The sequence below is a fragment of the Podarcis erhardii genome (genome assembly GCF_964252035.2).
Source record: "Podarcis erhardii genome assembly, chromosome: 1".
In the NCBI taxonomy this organism is placed as follows: Eukaryota; Metazoa; Chordata; class Lepidosauria; order Squamata; family Lacertidae; genus Podarcis; species Podarcis erhardii.
Genome location: NC_138497.1, coordinates 76,496,663 through 76,520,558, shown reverse-complemented (window position 1 = coordinate 76,520,558; position 23,896 = coordinate 76,496,663). Strand labels below are relative to the sequence as shown.

The following is a 23,896-nucleotide window of genomic DNA, read 5'->3' as shown; positions in this document are numbered from 1 at the left end:
AGGGAACATCTTTTTGTTGTTGTTAAAGAGTGTGACACTTACTGTATCAACTTCATGGTAAGTACAGGCACCTATTTTTCTAGGGGGGGAAAGCACTGCGTATATCCCTTGCGCCTTAAGAGCTGATGTAATTGAGTGCTTTGTCAGTGGCAAACAAAACTTCCAATCACTTGTCCTCATTGGGGCTGGTGTGCTTGGGGCACAATGGCTGGAACACATGAAGCTGTTTTCCTGCCTATGTTATACCTTTAATAACTATAGGCTATGGGCCTGTGGCACCCTCAAACCCCTTTATTTCACCCCAAAGGTCCATGTTCTGCAGGTGGCAAATATACGCTGTCAAGCTATGTCAGGTGTTCTTCAGCAGGGAGTAAGTACCTAGGGATGGCTCTACCCTTAGGCAGTAAGGCAGAAATGGGGAGGCAAGGAGTTGTGGAAAAATGTTGGCGGACAGAGTTCTGTGTGCCATGTGTGGCTTGTCCTATGCCCCCGAATATTGGCTGTTGCACTCAGATGCAATGGAGAATGCTTTCCTGTTGTCTAGCTGGTTTCTCTGTGTTGAATTGAGTAGGGTGTGGGTGTCCAACTTGTGCTTCACTTTGGGCAGAAAATATCTGGGGCTGACCTTGGATCTTAGTACCAAGGAAGATGCTTTCTGAGTAACTTCTTTGTAACCAGAATCTGCATCTTGCTCTCCCTCCAAAGAGCTCAGACGTGCATTTTGGCCGCACCAGTACTCTATCAGGCCAATTAGAGTGGGAACTGGTGACTCCATCCAGGCTAGCAGTTGATCACCTGTGCAGAATAGGGATTTGAACCTGGCTTTCCCAGAGCCAAATATAAACCCAGACCTTCTAACATCCTAGATTGGAATGCTTTTATTCTTAAAAGGAGCACCTTGGAATCTCTGATGGCAAGAGATTGGGGGTTGTGTAACCTAGACTTTAGGAAAGCTGATTTCAAAGGGTTTTGAGAACAGTTGGACTGGATCCCATGACTAAAAATTCTGAAGGAGAAATGTGCTAAGGATGTGAGATTCTGAAAAGTAAAATACTGAACCACAAACCATTCCTTCGATGGGAAGGGAAAACAGAAGCCATCTAAATAAGCCAGTGTGGCTGCATAGAGAGCTCTCTGCTGAGTGGTGATGCTTTTATGCTGTTTTCAGTTTTCTTTGCAAAACCTGCTCAGTCCCTACCCCCTTTTGAACTTTATGAGGTAATCAAAATATTGTACAACAAAACAAGGAGTCAGCTGGCAAGTACATGGTTGGATATGACACTGAAACATGAAGAGGTTCAATCTAAAGTCAGACAAGAAAAGACTATTGTTCTTGCAGGAACAGAGAGGTGGTTTTTTAGGGGAAATTTACCTGACCCTTTCCCACAGCTGCCAGATTTGGCGTACCAGCATGAAGAATATTTGCTACCTGTTCTACGTTTGGTAACTCCATATTTGACAACAGTTTTCCAGGTACAGATGTTAACATAAGTGGCCTGTAATTTCCTGGATCGCCCTTTTTAAAAATGGTGTTGCATTGGGCACTTTAGAGTCCTCATGTATAGTGCCTGATCTTAGTGATAAGTTACATAATTTTGTTATAGAACTCTTGGGTGGGTGCAATCTGGTTGAGGTGATTTGTCAAATGTCCAGAGAAAGGCAATTGAGATGGTAAGGAAGCCAAGACCTCTAAGGTACAATTGGAAGACTTGGGTAGCTGGAGAAAAATAAAAAAGGAGAGACAGTAGTGGCTCTCAAATATTGGAAGGGCTGTTCAGCAGAAGATGAACCAGACTTGCTCTATTTGCTCCAGCAGACAGGACTAAGACTAATGGGGTGAAGTAAATAATCTGTTGGAAACTTTGGCAGAAACTTCTTAACAATAATAAGGCAACACAGGCTGTTTTACAGTGGAGCAGACCCAGTCTCAGGGCAGTGGGCTCCCATTCACAAGAAGTATTTAAGCAGAGGCTGGACATCCATCTCTCAGGGATTCTTTCATGCAGATCCTGCACTTGTGTGGACTGCATGGCCTCCACAGTCCCTTCCACAATGTGTGATTCTCTTTGCAGCATGCAGGGGTAGGGGACCTTTTCCCTCCTTCCAAGGATCACATTCCCTTAGGGTGGTGGTGGGGAAGCCTTTGGCCCTCCAGAAGTTGCTGAAAAACAATTCTAATCTTCCCTGGCCATTTACCTTGCTTACTGAGGCTGATGGGTCTTGCAGTTTATCAACAGCTGGAGAGCCAAAGACCCCCCACACCTGAATGGGGATAGTTGCACAATTTTTCATTTCTCACCCCATGGGACAATTAGGGTTAGAGTTTTCCTCCTATGGGTGAAGTCTTTTTTTTCTAAGCCAAAATACTGCCTAGAGAGCAATTCTGGGGAGTGAGAATTGGGGCGATCCCAACTGCATGAATGAGACCTTTTCCATCCAAGCCTGATTGTCACACTAGACAGGTGGTAGGCCGGGGGGAGGGGTCACAGCACAAAGAGGGGTAGGGTTAACATTATTTTCCCATCTGCCTCCCATCACCACTACTACCCCATGTAGAAATTAGGCTTGTAGGCCCCCCCCCCCCCGTAAGAAAAGTTGTTACAGGCTGGGGGGAGGCTATGGGCTGCATCTGGTCTGTGACCTAGACAATTCAAAGGTCTGAATAATGTTTAGAATACAGTGCTAGGCCTCATTCAGTTATGAAGAAGTCTATGCTGTTTGTTTACAGGAAGGAGAAGTCTCCTCCACAATGTGGTGTAGGGAAATTTCTTCTATTTCAGCTGTATCTGCAATTGGCTGCTTTAGCCATTAGGTAGCGATAGAGTTCCAATTGCGAGTACAATGCACTGTTGCAATGGCAAAGAACAGTACAGTATGTCCAAACCTAGTTCCGCAACTAACCTGTGTATGCCTGTTTCTCCCGACTTCATCTTCCAGCACCTATTAGGGCAATAGGTCTATTTTAAGTTTATTACTGCATCATCCTATAAAGAGTATAATCTCCAGCTTTGCACACTTCATACATTACTTTTTATTTGGGTACACTAGTAGCTTTAGACTGTTTTTAACACAGTGTGTTAAAAAGTCTCTGCCAGTTAGGGTTTTAATGCATAAATTACTAAGGAAATGCCTTTAGGTTTCCCTCATTAAATCAGGCAATTAAAGAGGAATTCTCCCACGCACAACAACATGGATGCATTGCCTAAACAAGAATCTGTGAGCTTCCAGAAAACAGAGGACCTTGAAAGCAGTATAGCCCAGAAAGGCCACTTTCCCCAAACCATGGCCACCTGCCCCCTCCACATATGGGGCACTCAATCACACAGCTGATCTGCACAGAAAATGATTCTGCCAGCTCTATGCATGCGATTTCACTGAGCTCAGGGCTGGCAAGCCTCTTGTGCTGCAGTTTCCAACTGGTTGTCAGGTGCCAGGGAAGTGCAGCACAAGGAATTTTGACAAGTGGGCAAAACCACCCACTTGTCATTAATCAAACAACCTCATGTACCAGATGGGAAAGAGTATTCTGTGCTTGGGGTATTTTAACATAAACGTCTCCTTTTTCTCAAAGCAAGATCACTCTTCTAAAGTTGTTAATTTAGAAGGCTTGCGATGTAACAGAACTATTAAAAATGGCAAAACAGCTACAAAGAGAAGCCTCGGTCCCTGAATAGTCATCCTACACTATAATTTGTTAGTAAATCTTGTCCACTCCCAGAAAATTCTATTTAGAAAATTTTAACTATTCAAAGAATGTTCTTAGAGGAAGCATGTTGACTTCTTGAACGCAGCTCAGTATGTCCTAAAATTCTCACAGCCAGTGATCTTTGTGGCTAAGAGTGCCTTGTACCAGTTTTGTCTGCACTGTGTGGGGGCTGCCCCCTTTGGTCCAAAAGCTCCAGATAGGCTTGGGGATAGGCTGTAACAAGGTACACTGTACTTGGCCTGATAAATACTACCTGAGGCTCTTATATTCCAGCTCAATCACTGGGGTCATCTGGAGGAAGGCTGTTGCTTCTTACAGAGGCCTTGCATTAATGTTGCCACTCCCATGCTGTGCACTCTTGCAGCAGAGATTTCCAGAGCTATTACACCAGTAGGCCTTGTAGCTGTTTAATTGATTTCCTGGTTAACCAGTCATTTTAATAATTACCGGTACCTTGTTTTTAATAGTGTTGTGCTTAATGCCATACACCCTCCCTGATAAAGAAATAAATAATAGTAAATGCCAAATACTTACACACACCTTGGCTAACAACTTCCCACACTGTAAACAGAAAATATTTCAACCCCTGAAGCAAATAGGCTAATGATGTGACATTGCATATAGAACACTTATACCTGATAGAAGTTTTTTATTATTATTATTGGACAGATGAACTAAAATAAGCCAACAATATAATTATATGCCAACAGCCATCTCTCTAGCACAGGTGGTGATACACTGTATGCCCCTTTCCATCTGCCCCAGGCTTCCCCTGCTCAACCACTGCATTTAGGCTTTTAATTCTGGTGTTTGTGTCTGGGAAGGAGAAGCCAGGGGTGGGGGGCAGCTGGCCAGAGGAACTAGAAGCAATAAGCAAAACAGGTTTGTAGATGCTCTTTCGAGATTCCCATGCTGACGACACCAGGTAGACTGGTGAGCCACATCGATTAGTGGGAGTCTTATTGCTACTCTAGTTGAGGCAAAACTCTTCCCAATACAAGCCAGCAAAGGGCTAGATGCAAAAAGCCTAAGGGAAGGAAATGGGCCATTTTAAGGAGAAACAAGACAAATCTCAAGCCCTCCCCCACCCCCAAAACAAAATATCTGCATCTTAAGCCACTTTACAAGTAAAAGTCACTTCTTATAACATTTATAAAATGGCAGTACCACCATCCTAGTGAGAGAGAGAGAGAGAGACAGACAGAAGGGGCTTGCATTAAAGGACTCCCCCACCCCCACCCCACCAAGGGAGAGGGGAAGTGGGCAGAACAAAAGAAGACAAAGCGGTAGCCCAACTCAAAAAAAAAAATGTGGTTCTTCTCTAAAAACAGCACTCATCATCCATCTGATAGGGGAGAAAAAGAAAGAAGGGAGAAGGAAAAAAATAAAATAGAACTGGTGCAACTTCTCGCCAAGGATGATGCATTTAAACGAAAGCTCCATACGTCTACATGTCCTGTGGTGGCAGCATAATTGCTTAAACTGTCATGGCTGTGTATGTCTGTATATATATACACAATATGCACATATACATACACACAAAGAATATAGAGTGTTTTGTTTTTTTTAAAAAATGTTAGCATTAGTTTTGCTCCTGCTGGGACTCATCTCTCCTTCACATGGTTCTGTGCTCCTGCGCCGCTACTGCTGCTGCCGCTGCCACCACTGCCGTTGCCGCTCCCATTACTGCTGCTGCTCCCACTGGTGCTACAGAGGACCTCCGTGAGGTCGTCCATGATGGTGGTTTCTTTAGGGTCCACCAGGTTGAACTCCCTGATGAATAGGATGAAGTGTATGTAGAGTGTGTTCAAATGTCCATGCAGCTCCAGTGCCAACGTTTCCTTGAAGTGTGAGGAGTAGATGTGGGCTAGCACATGAAACAGGTACTTGCAGATCTTCTTCACTAGAGACTCAAAAGAGTTGGGGAATTCCTTGCCTGCCACGAGAGAGGAAAAAGAATCATTATAATGTTCAGTGGTGCATCCAAGCACTCTAGTAGTAAGGCAACATTTGCTTAACTCCCTGCACTGGAATTAGCCCTCTGCCCGCTAGGCAGGAAGCTTGAAAGGCTTTTTGGTGAAATTCAACTCTTCCAATCTGTCTGTCTGTGCAACCATTTTAATATGCCAGAAGGAATGAACCCTCACCCAACATATTGTTCTTCGGATTCTTCCAACCCTCAATTGGGGGCAAGGGGGAGAAAGCCCTGTTCTGCAAGCCTATGTCCTTGCAACAGGGCTGTTTAGGTGAATCTCTGTCTTTGGGAGAGGCGAATGTTTCAGATCCCAAACCATACACAAACCAGCCTCACATTTAGCCAGAAAAGTGTTCCCATGTCATCCAGCTACTGGCCCAGAAAAAAACAATTATGTGTATAGAAAGGAATAGCAGATATGGCATACGTTTAGAAGCTGGTTTCATTTGATTATTCACTGATCAAAGTAGTTTGAAGAAGCTGCATTTAATATACAGTTTCCCATATTATTTATCGCTTCTACAAACAATCAGTAATTATACATATGTAATGCTTGTTTTTTCAAAGCCATAAAACTCTGACTGGGTCTTTTTCTCTTTGTAAACCGCTTTGACGGTTTTTTAAATCACCAGGTGTATAATTTTTGTGAATTAAATGAATAAAATCTTTCCTTTGAAGCAACATACCATATTTTGTAGGAAAGACATCCTCATCTGTTACTAGCTTCTGCACTGAACTCATGACGAAGTCAACATATTGAGGAGCAGTACACTTGATTTTCTTTCCCCGCTCATCATACCAGTAGTATTGTCTGTGGAGAGAATTAACAGCAATGTATTATTATCTGTCCTAGAAGTTTAATTCCATGTAGACCAAAGCAAGCAGAGTCATAAATTGTCCTCCCTGGAGAGCTAGAAATTTCACATGAGGTCCTGTATTTTTGCTTACTGAACCCAAGAGCTGGTGTTTAATTGGTGATGTAACACCAGACGCTTAAACAAACAGACTCTCAGGTCAGCATTTTAATACTGCCTTTCCTGTCACATCCTCAACAAAATAAACAAAAGTGTTTTAGAACATTAAAATTTTGTTTATTGTTCAATGTAACAATTTGTGATTCTGGCATATTAAGAACACCATCTTCTGGAATTAGACATCAGCAAAAGCCTGGAAGCACAGATTTGTTTTACCAGTGCTTATAAAGATTTCATTTGCAGGTTTGGTGTTGGACCAAGCAGATAATCCTATTTAGAATTTTTACGGAGCCCAACTGAAACAGAATGGTATTGCTCTTGCAAAATACGCAGCTCTTGCTTCTCCCAACATTAGCACAAATTCATCCTGCCTGCTGACCATTCTTGAGGTTGATCAGTTCTCTCTTATTTTGAGGACTACTCAACTGGCAATTCATTCTTTGCCACAGCCTAAGTCAATTGAGCTGTCATCAAGATAACAACTTCCATCGAAGTCAGTAGGTCCATGCACTTATGAAATGCAGGCCAAAAGTATGCCAGTGATCTTGTGACAAAGTATGACAAGTGAATACAGAATTTCAAGCTTTCAGACTGATTTGCAACAGAATATTAATGTGTGTAGAAAGACTATACATAATGCAAAGTTTAGAGTGTTAATAAAATCAGCTGTCAGGAGAGGGCACTAGCAAGACAGACTTAACAACATACTTTAACAGTTATTACACAGCTTCAAACCAGACTGGTGTTAAATGTGTTCCTGCATTATGTGCCCATTTTTTTTAATGCAAACAGCAGTCACTTTGGGAGAGGCTGGTAATTACTGTGATTGAAGCAAGCAAGGGAAACCGAACACTTTTCTCCTATGTGGAGTTCCTGATAGACTAGATCTCGATGCTGAATGTTGGAAGATTCAGGAAAGGCAAAAGAAAGTGTCCCTTCATATAGCACATAAACTACAGAATTTGCTCGCAAAAGATGTAGTGGTGTCTACCAATTTGGGTGGCTTTAAGAAAGGATTAGACAAATGCATGGAGGATAAGTCTACAAAGCAAAATGGAAGTAGTATGCCACTGGGCAGATGCTGGGATTCACAGGCTGAGCTCCACTTGCAGGCTTCTCATTGGTATCTGGTTGGCCACTGTGAGAACACATTACTGGACTAGATGGGCATTTGGCCTGATCCATGAAGCTCCAATGGCCCGATCAAAGTTGCACTTTGGAACAGCTATTCGCATTGAGAAGAAATCCTCCCAAAGCAAATGGCTGTTTCAAAGAAGTGATTTTCATTTGGAGCACAAAAGTGGATGAGAGGCTGCTGTTTGCATTTAAAAACAAATACCGTATTTTTCGCTCAATAACACGCACCTGACCATAACACGCACATAGTTTTTAGAGGAGGAAAACAAGAAAAAAATATTCTAAATGAAACAGTGGATGTATGATTTTTGTGGTTCATGCTGTGGCCACAGACGTGATCTGATGGTGAGTTTGGGGTAGCCCAATGCAAAAATCCTGAGGATCCATGTGGATCCATGCTTTGTAGCCACGTTTTTGCACCATTGCAGCCCCATGAAACAGTGGGTGCGTGTGATTTTTTTGGTGCAAGATGTAGCCATGGACATGCTATGTGATCTGATGGTGAATTTGGGGTGACCCAGTGCAAAAATCCTGAGGATCCATGTGGATCCGTGCTTTGTAACCACGTTTTAAGTGGGGAGGGAAGGAAAAGCATTCAAGGGACAAGGAGCACGTGTGGGCTGTGTAGAGAAGGATGCTGCTAATGATGCAGGAGAGGTGTTTAAGGGGAGAAGGAGCTCACGTGGGGTGTGTGGAAAAGGAGCTTTTCGGTGAGCTGAGCGGGGAGGGGGGAGGGAAAGAGCACTGTTGCTTTAAAGGAGCCAACTGGACAGCAGCCACTTACAGCAGTGTAAGCAGCTCCTTTCCTCTCCCGCTTTGCTCCTTCTCTCCCTCTTTGCTGCTTTATGCAGCTAATGGCGAATCCCCTGCAACCCAAGTCCTACTCAGTGGATCAGCTGAGACGCTGGGAGAATCGTAATTTCCCCCTCTCCCTCATCCCGTGCCCTCCTGTCCCCAGCAGCCTTTTAAAAAACTTTTTTACTGGTTTTCACTGCGCTCGTGGCTCAGAGCCTTCCTGTGCCCTGCCGTCCCTCGGCAGCCTCATTGCTCCGTTTAGAGAGCGCACGGACCTTTGCTAGCTGAGGCTGCAGCAGCTGTTGCTGGCTACGCGGCGCTTTTCCCGGCTCGCTATGGCTCCTGTCTGTCCCTCCTCCCGTGTAAGCGGCTGCTGCCCGCTTTGCTGCCATGGCTCTCCTTCCCTCCCTCCTCCCCGGCTCCTCCCCCTCCTCCTGGCTGTAAAGCAAGCAAAGCTAGAGCCACGCAAAGCGAGACAGAAGCCCTGCAAGCGGCTTTGCTTGACTGACGGCAGCCATGGCTCCGGTCGAGTGCATTCGCTCCGTAACACGCACAGGCATTTTCCCTTACTTTCTAGGAGCAAAAAAGTGCGTGTTTTGGAGCGAAAATTACAGTAGGTAATAGCAGTTGTAAGCAGTAGTTATAACTACAGTACTGCATAGTGAAGTAAGAATAGTAAATTACACACGGTTACCATAGAAATAATTCTGTCTACATCAATCCTGCTTTCCCTGCTATATATCTTATTGTGCATAAAGTAGGCTTTTACCTCTCTTGGTCATACCTCGGGATAAATGTGCTTCAAGTTAAGTATTTTCCGTTTGTGCTCCGTGGTGACCTGGAAGTAACGGAGTGTGTTACTTCCAGGTTTCGCCGCACGCTCAGATGGTCAAAATGACGTCACACTCATGCGCGGAAGCGGCAAAACGCGACCTGCGCAGACGCAGGCTGCATTTGCTACAGGATGCGAATGGGGCTCCAGAACAGATCCCGTTCGCATCCTGAGGTACTACTGTATATTTCACTAGATTATACTGGAAGAATACACTCCTGATTCCAGTTCTACAAGTGGGTTTTTAAACTCTTTTAAAGATTTAAGGAGCAGAGTTCAGAAGCTGCAGGACTCTTATTACCACCAGCAGTAAGGATTTTGAGTTTTAAATTTACTCCAGGCTTTAACCATCATCTGAATAATCCTTGGATTTAGACTCTCAGATGTTGCCTGTTACAACCACCAAATGAGTTTTACATATAGCAATGGGGAACCTTCTAAACGTTTTTATACCGAAGCAGCATCAGCTATCAGTATTCATTGTCACGTTATCCTTTTTATTTTTTACTGCATAATTTTTATTGTTTTTTAAATCATAACAAACAAAAAATACAGCAATTTATACCTTGTTATCACAGATTTCTTTCTGTAAGACTTCCTTCAGCTTCCCCTCTAATCATCCATAACCATTTAATAAATTCACACAAATCCTAGCTTATATTGACATTATTTTTTCTTTCCTTCTTTTTCTCTTTAGACAATATTCCAACCTTTTTCACAGAGCTTTTTTAAACCCAACTAGCGTTATCTGACCTTCACTTATATTTTCCAGATATTCCACGAATTTCCCCCAATCCTCAATGAACCTTTGGTCTTTTAAATATCTAATTTTCCCCGTCAGTCTATCCATCTCCGCGTATTCTAGTAGTTTTGCTCTCCATTCCTCAAGCGTCGGTATGTTCTGTTGTTTCCAGTTTTGGGCCAATAGGACCCTTGCGGCCGTTGTTGCATATTGAAAGAATTTACTGTCATTGTTCTTTATATCACTTCCTGCTAGGCCTAACAGAAAAGCCTCCGGCTTTTTCCCAAAGTTGTATCTTAATATACTCTTAATATACTCTTCATTTCATTATATATACTTTCCCAAAAACCTTTGATCTTTCTGCAGTCCCACCACATGTGGAAGAAGGATCCCTCTTTTTCCCTGCATTTCCAGCATTTATTGCAAGTTTTATATATTTTTGCTAATTTTTGCAGGTGTTATATACCAACGGTAAAACATCTTCATAAGGTTCTCTTTTAACGTTGTGCATGCTGTAAATTTAAGATTTTTTTTCCAGAGTTTCTCCCATTCTTCATAGTATATATTATAGTATATATTATATATTATGGCCAATGTCCCTTGCCCAATGAATCATCACCGACTTCACTTCCTCATCTATCAAGTTATACTCTAATAGCATATTATATGTTTTAGAAAGTTTTAAATTTACTCCAGGCTTTAACCATCATCTGAATAATCCTTGGATTTAGACTCTCAGATGTTGCCTGTTACAACCACCAAATGAGTTTTACATATAGCAATGGGGAACCTTCTAAACGTTTTTATACTGAAGCAGCATCAGCTATCAGTATTCATTGTCACGTTATCCTTTTTAAAGACTTTATTCCATATTGAGAGGTTTATAAACAGTGAGTGGGACTTTGTTACAATACGGAAGATGAAAATCATAGCAATTTTTTTAAAAAACAAAACATAGTAAAATTCCTTCATTGTAGATCAAACTGGCATCAAACTAAAACAATTCAGCAAACAAATCAATTCAGCTGGGAGGCCTGAGGAAAAAGAATGATTTTCAAGAGGCATCTAAAACACATTATAATAGGAGCCTGTCTAACTGCCATGGGGACCATCTTCCATTATGCTGGTGCAACCAGACTGCAGACCCTGTTGCTGGTAACTATACAGAATGTGTAGCACTGCAAGCACAGCCTCATCAGCTGAGTGCAGGAAAGAGGAGGGAATCAGGAGGGTAAGGCAGGAGCTAGGTGTTAAGGGTTTAAACAAAAATATAATTTTATATTGGTTCTTCAGGCAACAAATTTGCAATTGTTGATTACAAGGCCAAACAATATAAAAGAAAAAAGAATAATTTTATTCTTACTGGGAAATATTTTTAAAATCCTGTCCTTCAACCTAAATGAACAGTGGTGGAATGTCTCCAAATTCAGGCTGCTGGGGAGAGCAAGGAATGCCAGCACCAGTGAGTCATTGAGGAAGCCATAAAACAAGACTGGGCTGTGTTTTTCAAAAGGGCAAGGTTTCCTTCCCAACTTCAAGAATATGTGCTTCTTGCATAACCACTGCATCCTTGCCCGCAGAGCAGCTTGCTATCTATCATTCCCCAGTCAAGTAACTTTCAAGAAATTCTTCAAGACAACAGTTTCAATAGTCACACTCCTATCGCCTCACTGCAAAGTATATTTTCTCATTAAACCAAGACAGATTGAGCATATGTGACCCCACCACTGATGCTGTGTGCTAGAGAAACCAACCTGGCCTAACAGGGTCAGAAGTACTGAAATAAGAGGAAAGTCAGTCCCATGTCATTTTTAGGTCAACCTCAAGAAAACAGAATTGAATTGAAGTAGCTACAAAAGCAACAGAAGAGTGCTTTGAGAACAGAGCTCATGTACACTGGGCATGAATATAAAGGGCAAAATAGCTCTCTGTTGTAACAGGTCAGCAGGTGCCATTTCTGGCTATGCCTATCCCTTTCCATAGTTGTCAAATCCTGGTGCGCTTGAGCCTCAGTCTGCTAACCTCTAGGAGAGGTTCCTGATCTCAGCTGTCACATTTTAAAGAGAGAAAGCTGTACTTCCCAGAGTATCGAGAGCACAATCCTTTCCCAGGGTCAGCTCACTTTCTAGAGAAGAAACAGTGGACATTTCTCTTCTGGCTGGTCTGGTTTGTGGCATGATTCCCCTGGGTCTTGCTGAACTCTCTCTCTAGTCACCCACCTCCATCTCTGCTTGACAATGGGAAACCAATTTCAGCAGAACAAACTGGACTGATACCTGTATTTTAAAAAAACTGACTAATGCTAATGATGCCTGCATCTGAAAAATGAGTTGTCTAGAGCAAAGCAGAACTGAATACTTTGCTGGTCAAATGCTTACCGTATTTTTCGCTCTATAAGATGCACTTTTCCCCTCCTAAAAAGTAAGGGGAAATGTGTGTGCGTCTTATGGAGCGAATGCAGGCTGCGCAGCTTTCGCTGAAGCCAGGAGAGCAAGAAGGATCGGTGCGCACCGATCCCTCTTGCTCTCCTGGCTTTGCTTTGCTGGAGAGGCGCTGCACAGCTTTCCCTCTCTGCGCAGTGCCCCTTCAGCAAAGCGGGAGGAGAAATGGAAAGGGCTCAGCTTCTGCTGCCGCTTCGCTGAAGGGGCACTGCGCATAGAGGGAGAGCTGCACAGCGCCCCTTCAGGGAAGCCCCTTCCGTTTCTCCTCCCGCTTTTCTGGAGAGGCGCTGAGCAGAGAGGGAGAGGGTGTTTTTTTCTTGTTCTCCTCCTATAAACCTAGGCGCGTCTTATAGAGCGAAAAATATGGTATTTTACAGCATGAACATTACTTTGAACACAGCCGTCTTCAGAAGCAAATACATAAGGACTTCACTGTACTCACTTGATCTGCAAAGTCCAAGCTTAAACTTGTTTGTCTTTACACAGCATGCCTTTGCAACAGTCACACAGTGGAGAGATTGAATTCTAGACAAAAACTGTCTTAAAGTTCAAGAGGGCAAAGAGAGCCACAACTGCCTTTTGGTCCAGGCAGTATAACAGGAAAGTCCTGCTTTGGGCAAAATGCAGGAGGCATGTCCATTTTAGCCACAGAGAAATAGAAGAACTTAAAAACTAAGGCTTCATTCGTGGCTGTTCATGTGCCCAAAAGCGGTTTGACAACCGAGAATATGTATTGCAGCACTGAGCCTACAGAGTTAAGTGTGCCCTCATTTCCAGAGATAAGGTGGGTAAGACAGTCACGAACAGAGGTGAATTCTATAAGGAGTAGCCATGTACAAATATACCCCCAGTTATAGGGCCAGGCATTTCCCATGCAACAGCTGAATGACCAGCAACGATCCCATATGCCCTCAGATCCCATCTATTTTTCTTATGCAGAAGCAACCACCAAGACAGCGCCCTTGCCCCTACCCCCAACACAATTAAAAATGGGAAAGAAGACAAGGAAGAGGTTATGCAAGGGGAAATACAGAGTAGTAATTTCAAAATGAAGCAGAGCTACAGTTTGCAAACTGCTCCACAGCACAGGAAAAACAGTCACTCTGTTTAGTTTGATAACAACAACTTAACAGAATTGCACCCAGATGCTGCCTATTTCCTGTTATCCCCAAACAGCTGCAACTTCACTTTTCCAGAACTTTAGTAGTTTTCCAGTACTAGTTCCTACATGATGCAATGGCCAGTAGCATAAATGCTTTTGAAAGAAGGTTAGGTATACATAGAGTAAGTAAGGTGAATAGCTTACTGCCTATGAGTGTGGGAAATTGCAGCTGAATATAACTAGCAAGCTTAGAGCTAGTTAATGCATAGCATAAAGGGGTTAAGACAACAAAACGGTATTCCTAGACTCAATTACACCATGCTCCCTCTCCTCTAGTAAAGAAGGAAGTAAAGCTTCTTTCTTCATTCTCTTCCACCACGTGAAGCTGACCAGGCAACAAGTCTGGGCTTGCCTGCTTCAAGCACAGACTGCATGCTCTGAAATATTTTGCAGTATTATGTAACCCAAGAATTTTCTATTTGTGGTATTCTTCCTGCTGCATGGAATAATGCATGAATCTGACCTTTTGAGTTTGTAAGTAAAACATTTAAGCTTACTAAACGGTGTGGTCTGTAGACTGTAAAAGGGTTAGAAACAGGGGGGGGTGTGCTGTAAGCAAACTAAATGAGATATTAAAAAGGTCTAACCGCCTATTGTTCCCATGCTTCACAGTACTGCATGTTTCTGTAATTTTAATACTCTGCTGGGGCCTATCTCTTGCTGGAGAGTATGTTTAGCTCCTTGCTTTGGATTTAGGGATCCAGCCAATTCTTTTATTAACTAACCTGACATTGCTACCCCAGCAATGAGAACTAGAAATGCTTCCATGTTCTGGCACTGTAGATTTTAAACTACCAGACAGAGGACAAAAAGGGATTGAATAGCCTCACCTTGCTTATTATTATCAGTTTTGAAATGTGACACACCACTTTCCTATGGGACTGGGACTGAAGTCACATTTCAAAACCACCAAATAATTGTACATATTTTTTGTTTTACTAGATGTTTTTTAGTCCATGTGTGGAACATTAAAGGAAAATGCTATTTCATAGCGCATAAAGACTGCCATTTTACTGAGCAATCATCTTGTGAACATTTTATTTACTGATTTATATAGCCCCATCAGTGTGCATAGTTCTTTATAGAACGTAAGGGGCTTATGATCCAAAACACAAGTGAAACACAAAGTGGAGACAATATGCAGTTGTTTCAGTAATTTGTGCTTGTGCTTAGTTGCAGTACAATATAGGAACTAGGAGGTATGCTAAAGGCATCACAGAAAAAGGTGGGTTTTAACAAGGGACAACTGGGCTCTATAAGAAAATGTGAAGCACTCCTGTTCAGTCAGGCCCTCTTCTAAGTTACTCCATTCCACTCCTCTCCATTCCTCCCCCCTGGACAACAATCAGCCAGCACCATGTGGCCACTAAGCATGCTCAGTCTTCACTGGGCAGTTTTTGGTGGTCTTTTATACTCTTAGGGTCCCCCCTCTCTCCAGCCTAAATACTGTTCTTCTGCAAACTTTGGAGTTTTCCCAAGTCTGCCAATGACTTCTGCATGGATAGTGCTGTTTTGGCTACCCAATGATGCACATTCAAATAATGTGTTCACTGTTGTAGAAAAATTTTAGGAAGTAAGACAGGTGTCCTCATGCAGGTGTTCTGGGAGGCAGTTCTGAGCATACAGGGTAGAAAGGTGGAGCTGAAGGAGCAGGGACTAGGATACAAAAGAGGTAATTCAGGGAGAGGTCATGGGGGGCTTTCAAGGTAAGGGCAAAAGAGGAGTGTTGGATCTGCAAGAAGTCAGTGTGGTGATGTCACATGCTCAGAGCTATGAGAGGTTAAATAATTCTGGTAGCAGGGTACTGGATAGATTTTCCTGGCACCCTACAAAACTGGACATGGGGAGGTTGACAGAATCCCCCAGAAGAGTGCATAGTGGGAGGAGGGGGGGATTGTTTCATCTGACAAGCTGTAACGCTTGCACCGATGCAACATTCACCATAGTGTGACACTGAATTTGGATCATAGAGGCGTGAAAGTGCAGGTTGGCCAGATCAATGGCAGATAAGAAGCACGAGTGGAATACCACTATTAAAGTTTCTCAATTTTTTCTTACATTTGAATGGAATTACATTCTTGTTTCAATAAAAACATAATAAAAACTATTTGCTTTATGTTTTACATGCATACTCTGATTGAACGTTGTTTTCTTTTTCCAAGATTATGATAGAGAAACAATGCTTCTTTTCACTCTCAGCAGTTCACTACTTTTAGAAAGATATGGTCAACCTCAAAGAGAAAACACTAGGAGCAGAGCATTTTTTCCCTGGTCCCTGAGAAACTGCCAAATCATGCTCACAACACTTTGGCAGCTACACTACTTGAAGGTTGTCTGCAGAATGGCTGGGTGCCCAGCCATCATTCCTGAGGTCTCCCCAGGCTAGCAGCTCAAAAGTGGCCTTTTGTACTTCCATGTTGCGGTTTTTGGGGGGGCAGCGGGGGGGGGGCAGCTTTGAATAATGCAGAACTCAGTTCCAGAACCATAGAAGTGTAGGCCAGGGAGAAAACTGCAAGTGTGGATTATTTTTCAGGGTGGTGGGTAAGGGCCCAAAACAAAACATATGTCAGATGAAGCAAATCATTCTGTTATTTCTTCTAAAATTGTTATTTCAATAAGAATAACATTGTGAGCTAACATTTTATTCAAATTTGGACTTTTCTCTTCTTCCTTGCATCTAATCCCTTTGGTCATCCTTCTAGCATGCACTAAGCATTTTTGCAGTCAAGTCTGAAAGCTTTCCACTTCTCGCCATCCCTCACACTGGAGCAGAATAGCCCAAGCCATCACCATACCACAAATGAAGACATCACTTACGTATTGCACACTGCCATGGTCTGACATGTATCTCCCGTACAAAATTCAGAGATTGTACTATATTGTAAATTGATATGGTGGAAAAAGGTTGTTGCTGAAAAAGAAAAAGACACCAAGGTGTTTCCATTACTCATTTGAACTTTTGGTTGCAGAAAGAAAGGAGCTGCATAATTACACTGGATTTGGTGGTTCACTTGAACATTTTCACAATTAGCCCAACAACAATCACTAAATTTTCCCTCGCTTGAAGCGTGCAATCCGTGGTGTAGCAACCTTTTCCGGCACCTGGAACAGAGTTTTAGTTGTTGAGCATTTGGAGGGGAAACAGCTCCAAAGCTTGATTAGCTGGCATTTTGAGGGACAGACAGTTGTTCTGCCGCTCACCAGCTCCCCTGCCATCCTGCTGCCCCCAGCCCCATGATGCCCTGCAATGAAGATCATTGGCTGTCTTTGAACCAGTCACACACTCTCAGCCTAACCTACATCACAGGGCTATTTGCAAGGGTAAAATAGGTGGGGGAGAACTTTAACCCTAAGCTGCATAGAGAATACAAATTAAAATAAAATAAACCTATCAAAATCCATTATAGCAAACTGAAGATCTCGTGCAAATGTCAAAGTGAAAGGAGAAACTTTTCACCTTGGTGAACTTATTTGTTTTGCAAAGTGGAAGAGTTGGTACCCAAATGCAACATCCTCTGCCCATTACAATTCCTTAAAAAAAATATTAGAAAACCTACTAGCATGAAAACTATCTAGCGGGAATATTCAGTTATTATAAATATCATGGTACTTACTGTTGCTAGCTAGCCACTCATTAAGGTCTATTTCCCGTGGTAGCATGACTAACTCTTTGAATTCAAAGTCAGTAATCCTTGACTTCGTGTATTCCGGCTCTAGGTAGAGTTTCTTTTCTTCTGGTGCTGGCTTTTTACCATTTGGTTTTCCCTTGGATTTCCTGCAAAAGGAAAAGGAAACAATGCCTTGAATTACAAACTGAGGTGTAGATTATATAAACTCATCTCCCATCTTTTGTAATAACTTTCTCTTTCATACTGCATAATCCAATTTCCTTTATTAACAAAGGAAACCTGCTGTTAGAATCCCTGCAAGAACAAGGCCAATGGTAACCAAAGGAAAAGGCATACAGCTCCAGGCTAGTTGTTCACGGCCTGAAAATGCTATTGCACCCCTGCCCTTTTCCTGGTAAAAATAATGAAAACTGGGTTCATGCCCAAGCTGATGTGAGCCTCCCTCTACCAGGTGATCAATTAATGCTGCCTTCTGTACCAGAGGTGCCCACTTTAAAAGATTGCTGCTTAAAATATTTAAAACCATACATGAATCCAATGAATCACAAAGGAAGCATTCTGAGCTGTTATGGGAAAAGGTAGGATGAGAAATGTTGGGGGTTTAGGACTTATAAGCTGTTGTGAAAAAAGCAATAAAGGTAAACTCAGGGTGGGTCCTTTGGACATCAACACCTACACTGCAATCTTGGTATCTGTTTATTCTTTCTATATTCTACACAAAAAACATTTTGTGTATACACACACACACTCATATTCATATTCATATTCTCTCTCTCTCTCTCTCTCTCTCTCTCTCTCTCATAAGGTTAACACAGAAGGGGTGAGAAGTTGACGCTAAAGCGTATGTTACTCCAGATACTCATTTTATTCTACTGAACATTTTTACAGTATTTTGCATTATTTGCATCCAAATGAAGCATGCTTCTGCCTACTAAACTTCATAGCCTTGATTTATTACATTTATAGTCCAACTTTCCTTCAGGGAGCTAAAGGGGTTCTACACAAGTTTCCTAGGTGTTCTTCCATCTAGCCCCTGATTTAGAGACCATGCGTGGCCTGGGCTCTCTGCCTCTGGGCCTCATTCAAGCTGAGTCATGCCTCATTCAAGCTGAGTCATGCCTCAAAACACCAGATATTGCTCAGTCCAAAGGAGCATAAAGAGAGAAGAGTCTTGCACTCATGGAAAACACTGTTTAAATCTTTATTTCTCAAAGTGGTCCAACTGTAAACATTCCACTTGACCTCTTCCTCCTCCAGGAATGCCAAGCTCCAATCATGGAACCAGTTTATCTTAACAGTAAACAGCATAAATCCAGTTGAAACTATGCACTTTGCCTCAAGGTAGCCAAGAAAGCACAACATGATGAGACTGCCTCATTCCAAAGGAAAATCTACACTAGTAACCCTCTGAATGCTGTGAACAAGCTGACCAGGTTCTGTACAGCATGCCTTCTGTTCTTCTCTAGACAAAGCTGTGTGTGTAGAAAATAACAAGGTTTGGGGCAGAGGCAGCATTTAGGAGAGCCAATTCAAAACTTTTGACTACCAAGGAGAAGCACGAGAATCCTGAGCACAATAGCCTTAGAAGAGTTTACATGAAAATGATGCTAGTTGCTGCTCGAAGTGGAAAGTGTGATACCACCACCATCACCTGAAAAAGATTGTTTAATACTTCCTTTTACCTTTCATGCACTTATTTAGGCTGGAAAGCTGCTGCCATGTCAAAGAAGAGATGGAAAAATTATGCTGAGCCCATTTGATAAGTGCAACCATCCTTGGGAGGCAAGGAAGGAAAGAAAAGCTGCACTTTTGTTGTCCATTCAGTGTAGTGTGAGTGGGCATCTACTTGTGCAAAGGGCTGTTTTCTTTCCTTGTGTGCCCCCAATATCTGTCCTAGGGAATTAGGGCAACATCTGGAGCAGAGGTGTGAGGGCAGTTGCAGAAGGGAGACAAGAAACTGGAAGTCCTACTGATCCAGTGCTGTGTGATAGTTCACATATAGAAATCAGCTCAATGGTAGTAATTTGTGCACAGAGGGGAAAGAACTTAATATGGTTTTATTTCTCCTTGATTTTATTTTAAAGACCCTTCTTTGCATCCTTGCTTATCTACCCTCTTGCCTGCTTACTTTACCTGCTTTTTGGCTTCGGGATAGGCTACTGACCCCTTCATTCTCCACAAACACCATTTTCCATGCTATATGCCACTGGAGTACCCTGCAAGGAAATACAGAGCGTGCTAATCCTATTCACTCAATTCAAGACTTTCAGACCATTGGTGGAAGAGCTTCCTTAAGGGCAGAAAAGTTTGTCCATGGTGCAGGCCTGTGATCAGATTTTTTTCTGTCACCCAGCATTTTTAATTTTGGGTAGTACTTCTGGAGGGGGGCATGTTGTGCTTCTCCTGAGGTAGTTTATCCACCTTTGGTCTCCATCCTGCATTAAGCTCTCACCTGTGGCTCCTAGAAGCTGTCAGCATGTGACAATGGTCACAGCCCAGGAAATAGATTTGACTGGCCAGGTGAGGGTAGCTGATGTGTCTCTAACCCTCAGTGAGTTAGGGATTTCCCCTGCATGCAAGGACACATCCCGATGGATTGAGTGGATGAGACCAATAGAGGGTCCAATGGTCAAGAAGGCGAGACACATGGATGCCAGCAACAGCTACTTTTCCATTCTTTTGAATCTTGATAACATACATACACTTACTTCTAATGTGTTGGGCAGGAGAAACAAGGTATCCCTCAATAAGATTATTCACAAGTCACACTGTCATGGCTATACATGCCTTTATATCAAGGTATTCCTTCAAGCGCTGGATTATGGAGAAAGCTAGAGAGTTCCAGAAAGACATCTACTTCTGCTTCATTGACTATGCAAAAGCCTTTGACTGTGTCGACCACAGCAAACTAATGGGAGTGCCTGATCACCTCATCTGTCTTCTGAGAAATCTCTATGTGGGACAAGAAGCTACAGTTAGAACTGGATATGGAACAACTGATTGGTTCAAAATTGGGAAAGGAGTACGACAAGGCTGTATATTGTCTCCCTGCTTATTTAACTTATATGCAGAATTCATCATGCGAAAGGCTGGGCTGGATGAATCCCAAGCCGGAATTAAGATCGCCGGAAGAAATATCAACAACCTCAGATATGCAGATGACACAACCTTGATGGCAGAAAGTGAGGAGGAATTGAAGAACCTTTTAATGAGGGTGAAAGAGGAGAGCGCAAAATATGGTCTGAAGCTCAACATCAAAAAAACCGAAGATCATGGCCACTGGTCCCATCAGCTCCTGGCAAATAGAAGGGGAAGAAATGGAGGCAGTGAGAGATTTTACTTTTTTGGGCTCCATGATCATTTCAGATGGTGACAGCAGTCACGAAATTAAAAGACGCCTGCTCCTTGGGGAGAAAGGCAATGGCGAACCTAGACAGCATCTTAAAAAGCAGAGACATCACCTTGCCAACAAAGGTCCGTATAGTAAAAGCCATGGTTTTCCCAGTAGTGATGTATGGAAGTGAGAGCTGGACCATCAAGAAGGCTGATCGCCGAAGAATTGATGCTTTTGAATTATGGTGCTGGAGGAGACTCTTGAGAGTCCCATGGACTGCAAGAAGATCCAACGTATCCATTCTTAAGGAGATCAGCCCTGAGTGCTCACTGGAAGGACAGATCGTGAAGCTGAGGCTCCAATACCTTGGCCACCTCATGAGAAGAGAAGACTCCCTGGAAAAGACCCTGATGTTGGGAAAGATGGAGAGCACAAGGAGAAGGGGACGACAGAGGACGAGATGGTTGGATGGTATTCTCGAAGCTACAAACATGAGTCTGACCAAACTGCGGGAGGCAGTGGAAGACAGAAGTATCTGGCGTGCTCTGGTCCATGGGGTCACGAAGAGTCGGACATGACTAAACGACTAAACAACAACAACAACATTCCTTCAACCAGTTCCTGGGTAATCTGAAATGCCTCTACTAGATATACACAAGCTTGGACATAAAGAAACAAATGAAAAGCCCACTTCATGATGGTCAAATGTCAGTGAATATCCAGCTTGATAAATGCAAAGCTTTTTTCCCTTTGTTGCTGAAAGTCAAATCACATCTCCTTGCAGTCTCTGAGGAAATAAACCTCAGCTATGTTAGCCAGTGAAAACACGACTGCAAACCAATTCTTCAGGCGGCTCGTCAAGCAAAGGTTACTTAAAAACCCAAACCACAGTTGATGCAAATGTCACAGGCACAAATCACCCTACAGAGTAAAAGGGGGAGAGAAGGGCAGAGAAGAATGCCAGACAAATGGAGTGTGTACTGAGGTCATTGTGTGAAATGTTATGCTTGCTCAAGTTTTTGCTGCTTCCAGCCAACCTTTTACACACACATACCGCTTTATATTCAGCTGGGAGAAAGAAATCTCTCTCTAGTTCGAATAATATAAAACACAATTACTGTAATGTACTATAATGTGCAAACTGCTTTCTATCAGCCTAAGTGATAACATTTTTGTACTCAGCAGCCCACAATATGCTATTGCAATGAAAGCTCAGCTGCAAACTCACCACTGAACTCCGGGTTTGGCAAGCTATTTGCCTGGACCAAACTGTTACTTGCCTGTAGGCAAGTGGCTAATTTCAAGGCAAGTGGCTAATTTCTCCTTGTTACTGATCCTGATAGATAGTGATATCCCAGCAAGTCTCAGTTCTGATGAAGGATCGTCAATCCTTTTTACAATCTGTCTCCATTCTATCCCATTTCTACGTTTTCCCATGACTTTAAAAAATGCATTTGAAAATTCACATTTTAATACAATTAAACAATTATAATTCATTCTCAAAACCTGAATTCTTTCTCCCAAAATACCTCATCACCAGGCTACCCCCTCCACCACTACTTAGTTGAATATTGGCAAACATAATCAAGTTTCTGACTTTAAGCTCTGTCAGCCAGCTTCGGAACACAACTTGTGAAGTTTCAGAAAGAGAAAATTATTATTTGGCATTTTGTACTAACACTCAGGAATCAAAGGACAAAGAAACACAGATACTGTGAAACACTTATGCATGTCTAAATAGATCTTTAAAATTTATAATGCACTATACACCTTATTTGCACTGAAACAGCAAAGGAAGGATTGGGTATCCATTTCCATGTATGTGAAATGAAAGCCCTCCTATTTTCTACACATGTTCCCTTCACATGTACAGAGACAAAGGATCAGGTGAGAAGCTGCCCTATTCAAGCAATAAAAGGGCTTGGGAATACTTAAGATATACCGTATAAACTGAGCCATTTAAACTCATATGCACCCCAGCGTGTTGTACAGAAATCAAAATGCTGAACCTAAGAAAACATCAGTTACCAAAAGATAATTCCCAGATAAATATTTCTGGAATTAGAATCAATTTATCAACAACTAGACACAGCACCCAAAATGGACGGCAACAACTGTTATGAACACTACAGCTATAAATAAAAATAAATTAGAAAGATTTGCTCTAAGCATCAGTACAGCTGAAAGTTATTGAAATGTTTTTATTTTTAAAAGTAACTTGTTCCCTATATATACACTACACATGCACACAAAATTTCTACCATTAGCCAAGGATTCCATGGATATATATAACAAAGACATTGACCTATCTGAGGTTAAAAAAAGTTTCACAAGCCTAGTCACATAAATCACAACCTTGTTAAAGTCCAAATAAGTGACAATGAACAGTTATAGGTTCCGTTCCCATTTATTATCACATCTAGGACTGCCAGATGTCCTTTATTCTCCTCTGAGATCTTCTTTATCTCAGAGAGTTGCAGCTGCATACAAAGCATAATGAATTACCCCTGTTTGACATGCCATACCTCCAAACTGCCTCGTTTTTTAAAAACTTTGGATTTGTCACCCTTTGGAATGCATGCAAATATCAAACTGCAGCCCAAGCTATTTCCCTGGAAACTCATCTGAGAATGTCAAATGGCAGTTCCATGCCAAGCACCTCATGTTGACTCTCCCTTTCTTTTCATTTTGCCAGCCCTGAGGATCAGAAACATTTTAAACCAAATTACACGTTAACAATGTTCCTCAAAACAAACTGCCTATACTCACAATACTAACAACGTATACTTTATGTGTTCACTCCCTTATCAGAAAATGGACGAAACAGCAGAAGACAATATTAACTCCTTTCTAAAATCAGATTTGACCCGATGGAAGAAACTGAAACTGAAACATTTACCTTTTGATTCCCCTTTAGTTCCAATAACTCAAAAGTCTTCCTTCACACAGCAGCCAAATCAGGCTCATTTGCTAAACTCAGATACTTCTACACTAATCAAAGCCCCTTATAGCTCCAGAAACAATTTTCATATTGGGAGATAACACCAGATTTAACATTTTCTAAATCAGCCAAATATATAGGGACATAGTTTAAATAGTATTAAGCAACTACTCAATTTGATCAACCCACTGAGAAAGGAAATAATCTCCCAACTATATAAAATACTCA

At 42.2% G+C, this 23,896-nt stretch overlaps 1 protein-coding gene across 3 annotated transcripts in view; it reads right to left on the bottom strand.

The window, feature by feature from the left end:
- Nucleotides 1–4,335: 4,335 nt before the first annotated feature.
- The window catches only part of MOB2 (MOB kinase activator 2), a 104,117-nt gene continuing 84,556 nt past the window's right edge, over nucleotides 4,336–23,896 (bottom strand). For all 3 annotated transcript variants that reach the window (XM_081842195.1, XM_081842194.1, XM_081842193.1), the window contains exons 2-5: nucleotides 17,379–17,539; nucleotides 16,582–16,675; nucleotides 6,368–6,492; nucleotides 4,336–5,642 (exon numbers count right to left, since the gene is read on the bottom strand). In XM_081842195.1, the coding sequence (XP_081698321.1) occupies nucleotides 5,311–5,642; nucleotides 6,368–6,492; nucleotides 16,582–16,675; nucleotides 17,379–17,539 (712 nt within the window). In that variant the 3' untranslated portion in view covers nucleotides 4,336–5,310. The remainder of the gene's footprint in view (nucleotides 5,643–6,367; nucleotides 6,493–16,581; nucleotides 16,676–17,378; nucleotides 17,540–23,896) is intronic.